This window comes from Epinephelus moara, chromosome 20 (assembly GCF_006386435.1).
Source record: "Epinephelus moara isolate mb chromosome 20, YSFRI_EMoa_1.0, whole genome shotgun sequence".
In the NCBI taxonomy this organism is placed as follows: domain Eukaryota; kingdom Metazoa; phylum Chordata; class Actinopteri; order Perciformes; family Serranidae; genus Epinephelus; species Epinephelus moara.
In genome coordinates, this window is record NC_065525.1 from 46446937 (window position 1) to 46460996 (window position 14060).

General features: G+C 45.6%; 1 protein-coding gene across 6 annotated transcripts in view; it reads left to right on the forward strand.

Annotated features, from left to right (window-relative positions):
- Positions 1 to 14060, forward strand: part of LOC126408596 (transcription factor SOX-6-like) — a 138020-nt gene that overhangs the window by 61766 nt on the left and 62194 nt on the right. For 5 of the 6 annotated variants that reach the window (XM_050074247.1, XM_050074244.1, XM_050074245.1 and 2 more), the window contains one exon: positions 10104 to 10193. The exons of the other annotated variant lie outside the window; for it this stretch is intronic. In XM_050074247.1, the coding sequence (XP_049930204.1) occupies positions 10104 to 10193 (90 nt within the window). The remainder of the gene's footprint in view (positions 1 to 10103; positions 10194 to 14060) is intronic. 6 annotated transcript variants of the gene reach the window in all.

The following is a 14060-nucleotide window of genomic DNA, read 5'->3' on the forward strand; positions in this document are numbered from 1 at the left end:
CCTGTCCTCATCCTGTCCTCATCCTGTCCTCTTCCTGTCCTCGACCTGTCCTCATCCTGTCCTCATCCTGTCCTCATCCTGTCCTCTTCCTGTCCTCATCCTGTCCTCATCCTGTCCTCTTCCTGTCCTCATCCTGTCCTCTTCCTGTCCTCTTCCTGTCCTCATCCTGTCCTCTTCCTGTCCTCATCCTGTCCTCATCCTGTTCACAGAGGTATGGACAGGGTCAGGGTCGTTGCGTTGTGGTCGGGGGTTCAGGCAGCCATGTTGGGTCCACCCCCCCCCCCCCATCTCCCCTCTGTGACCTAACCCACAGGGTCGACCCACATCAGCCCCCCCGAGGGCCCGACCCAAAACAATGCTCCTATTGTGTCTGAACCACACATCGCACTGTGTGTGTGTGTGTGTGTGTGGAAGCAGAAGCTTCAGGTCCTGAGCTGCTGTTTTGGAGCGTGTGTGTGAGAAAGGAGTGTTTCTGGCTGTGTGGTGCGTTCAGGGTCCAGCTGTTTCATCGTAACTAAACTCTGGTTCAGGTGTGTGTCCGGGTGTGTGTTCAGGTGTGTGTTCAGGTGTGTCCAAACCCACTGATACAGCTTTTATTCTTGTTTTTTTAATTGCACATCTCAGTATCACAAAAATTACAACCTGCTCTAAAGTTTTGTTCCATTCAGTGTGAACACAAGGATCTTCACAAAATGGATTCTCTTTGTATTAAAAGCCACAAAAGTTTGTTGGTAGAGAAAAAGGTCACGTCTATTCATAAACACACCGTTTATATGTTCACTTCATTTCCAGGAAAAAAGAAGAGAAAAAATGAAACCCTGAAAAGAGAGCAGAAATAAAATATGAAAGCGCTGTCATTAACCAGTGAATAGATGTTTTACTTTACATTTTAAATTAATTAAATCCAAAGTGACCTTGTTGCAGCTACGGAGCATCATACGCCCCGGCGCATACACTTTTTAAAGCTCCTCACTCACTCCTGCTTCATTGTTCTCCACCTCGCACACAAAGAGCCGGCGTGGAGAAGTTGGAAAATATCTGAGGGCTTTTATTTCTCCTTAAAATCAGACGCGGCTAAGAAATGAAATCAGCCAGTAATGAGACGAGCCATCTGCCCGAGTGCTGCCTCCACTGTCTCCGGTTAGTGCGAGCGTCATCGCCACAGATTTTTACTGCAGCTGCAGAGTTTTTAACACAGTGCTTTTATCGAGGGACTGTTCTTTATTTATTATTATCATTATTATTATTATTATTAATATTGTTGTTGTTATTATCATTAGATTTTTAAAAAGTACCCTTTGCAACAACAGTTTCTGTTTTCACAGTTTCAGGCTGATGAATGACGTAATTTTAGCAGCTTTGTAAGAAATGTTTTCTTCAAAAATTGAAGGTAAAATGAAGCCAAAATCCAACTATTTAAATCTGTGAGCCAGAATAAAACACATCAGTCCCTCCCCAGTGCCCAAAAAAAAGATTTGCCATGCCTCTATGTGTGTGTGTGTGTGTGTGTGTGTGTGTGTGCACCACCCCCTCCCCCTCCCCCTGATAAATAAGGAACGGTCCCTAACGTTCAGAGCATCTGGCTGCAGAGGTTGTTTTGTTGTTATCTGCGCAGTAATGCAGGACAGGACTTGAGCTCTGCACAGCCGGGATCAGCAGCTGGGCTTTTCTCGTATTAAGCTCACACCTTCAGGAGAAACAGGATCCTTCACCTAATTCAGGGCTGCAGGGTTTGGACCCGCCGCCGCCTCGTATCACCAAGAGTACTTCACAGTGCGGGGAGGGAGAGAGGGAGAGAGGGAGAGGGGGGGGGAGTACTCTGGGAGTATTTTTAGGACGGGTGGCCCCAGTGGGAATCTGAACCCATCCAGGCAGAGCTGGGACCTGACTTTAATCTCTGAGCTGCAGGTGAAGTGAAGTACAGTCATTAATGTGTGTGTTTGAGGTCAAAGGTCAAAGATTCAAACCTCTGACTGCGACTGAATCGTCTTTGTTTCTGTCAGAAGACTAAACTGCTGAAACGATTCTCTCGAGGTCGACTGCTCTGAGTTTTTATTGGCTCTGTTACAATCAGAATAAGCATGGTTATGTTTTTGTTTTTAAAAATGATGAATTAACATTTATTCTGTAAAACACAGTTTGAATGAAGTGGCAGTTCACCACGCTCAGTCTGCGACCACTCAAGTGTTAAAGACATTTAACTAAATGAATGAATGCTGTCAGAAGATCTTCAGGCTGTTTGTGAGTCACAGTTTTAATCAGGACAAACATGGAAAACATTCATCTTCATTTTATAAAATGCTCCGTCGTCCACACGTCACCAACAAACATGGAAACAATAAGAATTTAAATAATAAGAGGAAGCACCCACAGCTGCTTAGCACAGTGCAACAAACAAAAATAAACGAATAAACAAAATAGAAATGAAAAACAAGAAGAGAAATAATAACAGGAAGTGTTGTGAGACAGTCACACCAGGAAACAGCACCAAAACAGAATATTTGAGACTGAGGAGCAGAAAACATCGTTCACGTCCAGGTCTCAGCAGGAATCAGCACTTATTGGTTATTAAATCTTTGTTTCCAGCTCCTCTGATGTTTTAATGTTCCCAGTATTAGCTGAACAAAACAAAACAAGATCATTAAAAATAAGATTATTTCATTTCATCAGATTCATCCCAGGACCAAGAAAATCATCTGCACATTTATTGATAATTTATTGATACTAAAATACTAAAATATTAGTTGACAGAAATATCAGCTGCTCATCTTTCCTCTGATCTGTGATCACAACCTAAAGAATTAAAGTGTACACTGCAGGTGCACTCACAGTTTATTTTGTTATTATTATTATTTTATAACATAACTATTTACTTATTTATTTCAGTAATTCAAGTTAAGTTAAGTCCGGTTTCCATCTTGCACAGGTCAAATACAGAGAAGAAAATAATGATCAATAAGTGATTTTTGTTTCTCTGCTGACTGACGAAGGTTCAGTCTGAAGCATCGACGGCCTTTGTTTCATGAGGCATTTAGTTTTTTCCTTCAGATCATAAATCATCACAGATCAGTCTGGATTAATCTGGATCAGAGAATTTGGATCAGTCTGATCAATATGACCTGACTGTGTCTCCTCCAGGGTTACACAGGGCGACTACCCCCCCCGACAGGAGAGTCTGGTGTCATCTGACAGATGAAAATAGTGTGTGTGAAATGGACACCGTGCTAACACGCAGCCCGGCTAACCACTCTGCAGTTTAATGGTTTTACAGCACTCTGCGTGTGTGTGTGTGTGTGTGTGTGCAATTAAACATCTCTACAGTGCACGAGCATTCTTTAATCAGCGTGTGTGGTGTGCACGTATGTTCTCATATCAGTGTGTGTGTGTGTGTGTGTGTGTGAGTGTGAGTGTGTATCTTCCTCGTGGTGTTGGCCGGCCTGTCTCCTCATGTTTGGACATATGTTGAGTTTTATTTCACTGAGACATCAATCCTGCGGCCCAGCTGTTCGGACAGCTGCTCGCTCTGTGTGTTCACTCTGTGTTCGCTCTGTCAGGCTGCAGCTTTCTCCGACTCCGCCTCTCTTCTCTCTTCTTTCTGTCTCTCTGTCTGTGTTTCACTTAGTTTCTGTGTTGTGGATCTTTGTGTGTCTTCAGTTTGTCGTTGTTGCTTTGTTTCTGTCTATGTGTTTCTGTCGCTCTTCTCTTCCTCTCTTCTCTTCTTCATTGCTGCTTCCTGTGAGTTATGAATCTTTGTGTGTCTTCAGTTCCTGTTGGTCTCCGTCCGTCCGCCTGACGCTGTGGGGTCTGCAGCTGAAGTCACAGCACTGACATAAATTTGGAAGTGCAAAGTGTAGCTGTCAGCTTCCATTTACACACGTTCAGTAGCAAAGTTAAGACTTGAGCTGTGTTTCTGGGCGGTGGGTGTGTAAGACTAACATCAGGCAGCCTCTGAAACATTGGCCTTTGTTATTTCTAACATTAAGTCATTTCTCAGATTAATGTTTCTTCTCTTTACCTTGGCCTTTGCGCTGCAGACGTAGGAGTTCCTGAGCTCTGGCAGCAGCACAGCACACAGTCAAAAAGCCGCTGTGTTTCCATCCAAACGTCTCATGAATTATGAGGGAACTTTTGAAATGTCATCAAATATAAAAAGTGAATTAAATATGTTTCTGTAAAGCAAACAAACTGACTTGTGGAGAGCAGACCCACAGCGTGTCAGAGAACACATGGAAATTATTGTTCTGCTGTGGATTTAAATGATGCTCAGATTTTACTCTCACCTGAAGTCAAACACAAATACATTGTGAAGTAATGACGCCGTGCATATGTGACGGAGACTCCTTGTGTCCTGAGAACAGAAACAGAAGCTGTGATGACGTTTGACAGTTTTCAGATGTGTTTTAATCAGATTCAATGAGAGGACGTTAGATGAAGGAACCTCAAGTCTTTGATGGACGTTAACGTTTCCTGTTTGTTTATTAAACATGTTAAAATCCTACAAATGTAAAATCAAACTCATAATCAATAACAAGGAAAAGAAACAGGATCCTCACAAACACAGAGGCAACAAATGAGTGGCTCAGATAAGATCCTTCATGTTCAGAAGTTACTCTGGTCCTGCCTCCTCTGGACCCTAACCCTTTATTTATAAATCATAGAAAATAAAAGTTGAATTTATAGCCATCAGGATAAGAAGATAATAATCAGAACAGATGAACCAAACAGAAAATCACTGCTGCATCATTAAAGTGATTCCACAAACCAGCAGCCTGTGTTTTAACACAGTGAAGTTTGCATTTGTTTTTTGATTATCATCCAGGTTCATCTCATGTTTTCTCTCAGCTGGAACAAACATCTGAATCTCACCCGATGTTAAAGTCTGAGCACCAGAACTGGGCAGCTGTGAACTAAAAGATCTTTGATAAAAGTCAAAGACATGAGCAGGTTTACATCCAAGAAGATTCAGAGAGAAGTTAAAGACATAGTTACACGTCTTCTCTTTGTCTCTGTAGGTGTGAGCATGTACGTGTGTCCCTGTGCTGACGACATGAGAGCAGCAGATGACTTCTGTTCTGAAAGAATTAAAGACATTTCCACCATAAAATATGTGCATAAAAAATATGATGATAAAAATCCCCCCTCCCCGCAGTGTTAAAGTGTCTCTCTGCAGTCTTGTTGTCACCGTGAGGTTTCCACCCGACCAGGGAAACTCCAGGAAGTCACTGGCCAAGAAATAGTTGTTGCATGTAACCTCGTCACAACCACAAATTGTAGTTTACATTTTGGTTCATGTGTGGATTTAGTAACCCAAATTTAATGTGTTAATTACTGAGTTGTGGAGGTGTTGGTGATCGTCCACTGAAGACGTGACAGTGGTCTGAGTCTTCACGGTTAAAGAGTCGTTGGGTGTTTTCTCAGTCTGGACTCTGTGTCAGTGACTCAGTGGAGCAGCGTTTGAAATGTGTCCAGTGTTCAGTGACAGCAGGATACATGGAGTCTGGTGGGTTTGATTTCAGGACTGTTTCTGGATCTTTAACTCTATCTCTGTAGGGATCCTTCCATCATGATGTCACACACTCACAGTGACAATCTGATCCTGTCAGTGACAGAAACAAACTGTGGACACATCACAGCCTGGTTCACTGCTGCAGACCTCAGTCAGTACCTGCTGCTCCCAGCACACACTCACACACAGACACACAGACACATGAAGGTATTCCCGATGTGTCAGATTACTTTCTTTAACTCTGATCACCAGTTGTGTGTTTGACAGTTCTGTTGAGTCACTTCATTATCTACAGTGCGCCTGTGCAGGATATTCGTCTTTCAGATCCTGAGTGAATTATGGATGAATATTGCAGGTGTGGTGACAGATGACAGGGATTTGAGAATTTGCCACCACTCTGTTTGCATGCTAACGGTTATTGTCATATTTAGAGGAATGGCTGACACCAAACCAGTGGAGAAAAACAAAAATGATTTCTCTTAGATTAGCTCACAGACGTCTCTGCTCTGTTCTCCAGCAGACTTCAGTGTTTCTGTGAAACTTTGAGGATATCATTTGTAGAAACCGTGTGAATGTGAATAAACTCCCGCTGAGCTGTGTTTGAGACGTTTTATTGAAGCGTTGATTCATGAGAAACGTTTAACTGGTGGAAACAGACTCAGTCTGAGAGGAGGCCTGTGGCACGCCGTGTTGTTCTTGGCACCAGCTCTTTGGGAGTGTTGATGCTTGCCTGCCACACGTGCGCGCACACACACACACACACACACACACACACACACACACACACACACACACACAGTGAGTTGCCTGTGGCTGGTGTAAAACACCCTAAACAGTGTCTGTTGGCAGGTTGGTGTGGGGACAGGTGATAAAAGTGTGTTTACCTCTAAACACTCGGCACTGATTTACTACGACTCTCTGTCTTCTTCTTCCCTCCTTTATTTTACTGCTTACTCATCCTCTCTGTCTCTATTTCTCTACTGCTGTTGAAACTGTCTGGTTTACATCCAATTACAAACTCTGATCTCATGGCCAGAGGTTACAACAACTGTCAGGTACAACATGTTAACAATAAAAGACTTTAGTATATAAATATGTCTTTATTTTCTTACTTACCTTCTTCCTCATGTTTCTGATCTCTCTGCGTCTCGTCCTCTCGCTGCAGCTCAGTCGCCACAAGAAAATGTTTGCTTTGTTTTTTTCTGCGAACCACAAAAATGTTAGGCGACATTTTTAATGTTCCTAAAGTGCCGTAGTGTCTGAGCTGAGGCACCATACGAGGCTGTTCTGTAGCAACCTGTCACTGTTATTACAGCAACTTTGTAGCAACCTATTGCTGTGTTTCCAGCGGCTCTGTAGGCGCCACACAGGGCTGTTTGTCCAGCGGGGACAGTAGCATGAGAAATGTTGGTTATTTACCGAGACATCGCTGCTTGTTTCGTTGGGATTGAGCCTCCAGACCAAACTTCTCCTGTGCGTCACATGTGTAGGAGATGCAGGGCCCTGACTGGAGCCAGTGTTTGATTTGTTCGCTCTGGGCTCCTGTAGAACAACATGGCGGACTTCATGGAAGAGGCAGCGCTCTGTATTTAGATATATAACAGGCTCATTCTGTGGTGGCGAGAACACGATGATTCTTAGTTTAGTGATTGTTATTAAACAGATCTAAGTCCTACACACTGGACCTTTGAGCCAAAACATGATCTTTAATGCCGCCATTTTATTTGGTGTCTGCGTCGTCCATTCAGACTCATACAGCGGCGTGTATCACCTCCATCCTCAGCTCATCTCCTCCTGTCCTCTGTCCTCCTTCCCTCCTCGATGTCTCTCCTTCTTTTTCTCCTTTTTTATCTACCTCTCCTCATCTCCTCACCCCATCCATCCTCCTCTCCCTCCTCTTCTTCAACCCATCCATCTCTTTGGTTTCTCCTCCACTTGATAAAGGAGTTGGTGTCCGGACAGCGAGGAATTTTTATCCACCCTCCAATCTAAACAGCACTTGATCCCCGGCTGGGTCTCAGGGACAGATAGAGAGCCATCTAGGGTAAAACATCGCCGTCTCATCCTCTCTCATCCTTCTCTTCTTCCTCTTTTCCTCCCCACTCTCACCTCACCCCTCTGCCCCCCACCGTGTCTGCGTCAGATCTGTTTATCGGTCGGGGGGGTATAAATTGTGCATCAGAGTACACACACGTTTGACTTATGCAGATGTGTCCTGGAGTTACAGGTTGTATTTTCCTTCCTAAGTGCTCCCATAAATTGTGCTTCCTAATTTTGTTTTATAAGAGGCCTGCTGAGTGAGAGCGCGTCGGCGTCTTTCGGTCTTGTGATGAGAAAAAAAAGCATCTCATCCTGACCCCACGTTTCAGCGTTCCCCCTCTGCCGGCTGTAAATATCAGCCGCTGAACCAAATGTACACAGATCCAGATCCAGTGGAGCCGCTGGTCTGATGGATCTGTGGAACGCTCCTGAGGGAGGGGGTAATATTAGTGACCATCTGTGTGGAAATACCCGTCGTCTGGAAATTACCATTATTACTGTAGATTTTAAGTTGTGTCTTTGTCTTGTAGCTGTTTACCCCGCCCCCTCCCTCATTGCCCCGCCCCCTCCCTTGTTTACATTGATCCATGTGATCCGCACGGCCGCATTAGCTTATTTACAACGATCATAATCCGACTGTAAACATGCGAGGCTTTAATGGACTCAACCAGGAAGTGAACGGCATCTCTGGACCACACAATGGGCCCATACGCAGAAAGGAAACATTAAGCTGTGCACAATAGGCCATGTGCCCCTCTGAACGCCTATAGCTCCTTTTGTCAGGATAAAGGCTCCACAAATGAGCTATTGTCTGACTTCACCACTCTAAATCAGGCAAGGCCTCAGGCGCATGTTTTCCACACAGCGCCCAAGAATGTCTCCTTTTTCTGTGTGTGTGTGTGTGTGTATGTTTTTTGACGTCCTTGGTGACTGAGGCTTCGGCATGAGGCCCTACGTGACCGTGACACCATCTGTGGCGCGTCTGCTGGCACGAAAACCAGAGAATACACACACATTTTAAAGGAGTGTGTGGACATGTCCACATGCAGACACACACACACACACACACACACACACACACAGGTTGTGCAAACCTGAGAGCTGCAGGTGTAGAAGTAACCGTGGAGAGGCAGTAACAGGACTCAGACCTGTTCCTGTCGTCCTCATGTTTAAAGCTCAGCAGAATCTGGATGTTGTTTCGGTTGAGACGCAACTGACATGAACTAATGTTTCATATATTGCTCTTTAAACTGTTTTGCATGTAATAATTTGCAAACAAACTGCAGTGGTCAGATAAATGCAGCAGAGCTCAAAATACTGACTGATTAACTGATTAAAGGAATCAAAGCACCTCAGAGCTGTAACTGAGTAAATGTACTCAGTTACCTTCCTGCAGTGACACCTGACGTGCGCTCTTCACTGTCTGTATGTGATGGAGATGCTGCAGACAAACAGTCGTGCTTGCACATGTGCAGATACCCGTCTGTGTGTTTGTGTCTGCGCCTGCTGAAGAATTAAAAAGTTCCCATTGTTGAGTAAAGTTCACAGCAGGACTCTGATTGAACAAATGAGACCTTATGAATCTTCTGAGACCACATGTCTGTGATGTGTCTGTTGTCCTGAGGCTATGAGACACATTGTGAGGAAGAGGACGGACCCCGTCTCAGAACAATGCGCACATTCTCAGCTCCACGGCTGCTGCACATTTTTTCTCTCTTTATTATTTGAAACGGTTTCTTGTGCTCATTTTTAGAAATTTAACGATTCATAGAAATGGCTGCTTTTTCTTCTGTCTCTTTGTTTTGCCTCATTTTTTCCCCTGGTTCATACTGCAGCTCTCACTTCCTGCTTGTGTCTCAGGTGCCTTTAGTGGACGATCCCAACAGTTAGGTCTCAACAGGTGCTACCTGCTGATCTAATTATCATCTCAACAGTACGACAGTGTGATCATGTTGGGCCTTTTTATTCCTCCACCTTGGTCAGAGGTGTAAATATAGACTTTGCAGGCAGTACGGTTGCGCTGGGGCCCATGAGGTTGGGGGTGGGGGTGTTGGATGCAGAATGGGCCCCTACGAGTGATCTCCACTTTGGGAATCTGCCCGTGTTCAAAGAGGAACTCTCATTACATTAAAGCACTGCAGTTCTCTATGTATGCCTTTGGAAAAGGGAAACACATCTGTGCCATGTTTATTTTCTCTGTAAAATAGTCAAAAGTATCAGAGGTAGAGCGGGTCGATCCCCGGCTCCTCCAGTCTCAAGTACCCTTGAGCAAGATACTGAACCCCAAACTGGGGTTCCCAGTGATGCTTCCATCAGTGTGTGAGTGAGTTCAAAAAGCTAAGTAGCAGGTGGCACCTTGTCTGGTAGCCTCGGCCACCAGTGTATGAATGTGTGTGTGAATGGGTGAATGTGACTCATAGTGTAAAAAGTGCTTTGAGTGGTCGGATGACTAGAAAGGATCTATACAAGTGCAGGTCCATTCACCATTTACCATCCTCGATCAGTCTGAGTTCAAAACCTGAGAAATTAAGGTGATTATTTTCTGTCTTCCCTGTAGAGCCGACCTGCATGGAGAGGCTCCTCTCCAGGGACTGGAAGGAGCGCGTTGATCGTCTAAACGCTAATGAGCTGCTGGGGGAGGTTAAAGGTAAAAGCATCTGCATCAAGGCTGGCATCTATACAACTCAACCTACATTCAGGTTCACACCTACACACGGCTTCAAGTTTTACTGGATACAGACAAACTGTGTGCTTCATTGTGGCCTCTGCTGCAGGTGGAACAACAATACCTGCTGTGTGTGAGGGAGGACTCAGTGTGTGAGGGAGGTCTCAGTGTGTGAGGGAGCACTCAGTGTGTGAGGGAGGATTCAGTGTGTGAGGGAGGACTCAGTGTGTGAGGGAGGATTCAGTGTGTGAGGGAGGTCTCAGTGTGTGAGGGAGGACTCAGTGTGTGAGGGAGGACTCAGTGTGTGAGGGAGGACTCAGTGTGTGAGGGAGGACTCAGTGTGTGAGGGAGGACTCAGTGTGTGAGGGAGGACTCAGTGTGTGAGGGAGGACTCAGTGTGTGAGGGAGGACTCAGTGTGTGAGGGAGGACTCAGTGTGTGAGGGAGGACTCAGTGTGTGAGGGAGGACTCAGTGTGTGAGGGAGGACTCAGTGTGTGAGGGAGGACTCAGTGTGTGAGGGAGGACTCAGTGTGTGAGGGAGGACTCAGTGTGTGAGGGAGGACTCAGTGTGTGAGGGAGGACTCAGTGTGTGAGGGAGGACTCAGTGTGTGAGGGAGGACTCAGTGTGTGAGGGAGGACTCAGTGTGTGAGGGAGGACTCAGTGTGTGAGGGAGGACTCAGTGTGTGAGGGAGGACTCAGTGTGTGAGGGAGGACTCAGTGTGTGAGGGAGGACTCAGTGTGTGAGGGAGGACTCAGTGTGTGAGGGAGGACTCAGTGTGTGAGGGAGGACTCAGTGTGTGAGGGAGGACTCAGTGTGTGAGGGAGGACTCAGTGTGTGAGGGAGGACTCAGTGTGTGAGGGAGGACTCAGTGTGTGAGGGAGGACTCAGTGTGTGAGGGAGGACTCAGTGTGTGAGGGAGGACTCAGTGTGTGAGGGAGGACTCAGTGTGTGAGGGAGGTCTCAGTGTGTGAGGGAGGTCTCAGTGTGTGAGGGAGGACTCAGTGTGTGAGGGAGGTCTCAGTGTGTGAGGGAGGTCTCAGTGTGTGAGGGAGGACTCAGTGTGTGAGGGAGGTCTCAGTGTGTGAGGGAGGAACAGTGATGTTACTGTGTGTGTGTGTGTGTGTGTGTGTGTGTGTGTGTGTGTGTGCGTGTGTGTGTGTTACTGGGTATTTTTATGGGCTAAACCGGAGCTCCAAGCATCTTTTATTCGGAGTGTGTAATCACTGACAGTTAAAGTTGGTGTGAAGTTTCTGTTTCTTCTTCCTGGTGTGACGGACGGAGAACCCTGTCGTGGTCTCAGAGGTTCAGAGGAGGCGACCGGCTCTGAGACAACGCTGTGTCTGTCTCTACACAGAGCTGGAATGTGCAGTATATCAATTTCTTCTGTGTTAGTCCAAGACACTAATAACATACATAAATATAGCATCATGTACCAGGACATGCACATGAAGACGCACACACACACACACACACACACACACACACACACACACACACACACGCACACGGATGTCTCTGTTCGTCCAGCTGCGTCTGACCAAAGAATCGCTCTGATTCAAATCAGTTCTGTTGCTGTGTGTCTCCTCACACAACAACCTGAACCTATTTGTTCCGTCGCACTTATTTTTAGGCAGCAGAAAACTGATGACCTGTTTTTTTACTGGAACATTCATCGGTGTCAAACATGTGTGTTATATGTTGTCTTAAAGGAGCACTCACCGAATGACTGTCAGTGACTCACAGTGTTTAAATGTTGAATTAATGAAGACAGATTTGCGTCTGTCTCTCTCTCAGGCCTCACAGTGAGAGTCGGCCCAGCCAGACCTTTCTTTTCTTGAGAAAGGTCTGGTGAGCGAGACTACAGGAAGAGCAACTGAGGAGGGATCCCTCTTCCAGGACGGACAGACGTGCAATAGATGTCGTACAGAACAGATCAACATAATAAATTAACAGTAATCCGTATGACACAATGAGACAGAAAGAGAGACAGAGACAGTAGTCCCGCTCACCAGACAGCAACATAAGTTAAGGCATCCAACAGAAGTCCCAGTATGTCAGGTGGGGAGGGGCACAAACCATTTACTTTCACCCAGGAGGCCGGTGTTCACTTCCAGTAAGATTGTGAAGCCAAAGCCTGTTCTCTTTTCCTAAACCCAACCACATGCGTTACTTGGCAGTGTTGTATCATCGTAGTGCGTCGTAGTGCAAACTGTGCATTTCCTGTGAAAACAGAAGTGTATTTTGAAAACAGACAATGCATGTAACAGGCTGAAGTTGACATGGCGTCCCAGAACATCAACAACCAACACAGCCAGGGTACCTTGGACGTCATATGTGGACGTGGAAAGTCCATGACCAAACGTGGACATGTGACGAGGTCACAGTGAGGAGTCAGCCCTGTGACACAGGCAGTGACTCCGTCTCTCATGTTGTCATCCATTCCTCTGGGCGTGGATGTCCTGTGGGTTCACACGTTCATATCTTAGATTTCATTCACAGTTTTCAGCCCTTCATCCTGTGGGTTCACACATTCGTATCGCAGGTTTAATTCACAGTTTTCAGCCCTTCATCCTGTGGGTTCACACATTCATATCGCAGGTTTAATTCACAGTTTTCCGCCCTTCATCCTGTGGGTTCACCAACAGTAACCTACAGAGTGTGTGTGTATCAGACGCCCTCCAGGAAACATCAGCACACTTGTTTTGATACGACGTGGTGACCTTGTTTGTGTCGTGCCCCGTGGGCTGATGGGAAGTCAAGTGTCACTGTGTTTGTTGTGGTGTGACACCGAGGAGGAGGTTGAGTCATCCACAGGAATGCTGGGAGTTTGGCCCGCAGATGAAATGTGATGGTTTGGCAGACGAATCTGAGGGGTGTGTGTGTGTGTGTGTGTGTGTGTGTGTGACTCCACAGTGAAAGTATAATTAATGATTAAGATTTATTTTAAAGCACATGTAAGCAGACATGTAAACACACACACACTTAATAAATAAATATATATTTAAATAAGTTTAATAAGCAATATTGTTGTTGTCCTGTGAAAACCACGTATCTTTACATTTACTCATTTTGAATTTTTCAGATCAAATAATCGACGTTTCTTCGTGGTCGGCAGATCTTTCCTCCAGTGTCCCTGTTCTTGTTTCGTACGTCTACGATGTGATGGTTTGTCTTTGTGGTGTTCGTCCCTCCTCCGCTGTGATTGGCTAAAAACTGTCAGTGATGAGCGCAGAGTTCTGGACACAAGTCAACATGTTTCAGCGCTTGGCGCAGAATTCATGCTCAGCTCCTCGTTACCCTGCTGGTGTTTGTGATGTGGCGTAAAGACAAATGCACGGCGCTCTCATTGCTGAGAGTTAAATCAGTACGCTGAGCTCAGGGACACACTCCTCGGTCGCCATGACGCTTCGTCTGAAGATAAACAAACTGTAAAATAAATAAATAAATCACAATAAAATACAAAATTAGAAAAAGTTCAGACTTTGATCAGAGCAACAAGTTTGATTCTTATTAATCTGAAGACGCAGAAACAAACATCTCGTTCAGCAGCGCCCGGTCCAACCACACACACACACACACACACACACACACACGATCCAAACACAGTGAGAAAACACTTAATGGCTTTGTGTTTTGGCTGCTGCCCTCAGCAGGTGTCGGGAATAATCCTGATGGATGGAAAACGGAAAACGTCTCCAATGATTATTGGAGCCAGAAACGTCGAAGGAACGCCAGGCGTCGCGTTTGGAATGTACGAGCTGTAATCCAGCGGCGTGAATCATGGCGCTGTGACGGCACGCAGTTGTTACCATTACACAATAGGCTTCACTGCACTGTGTGTGTGTGT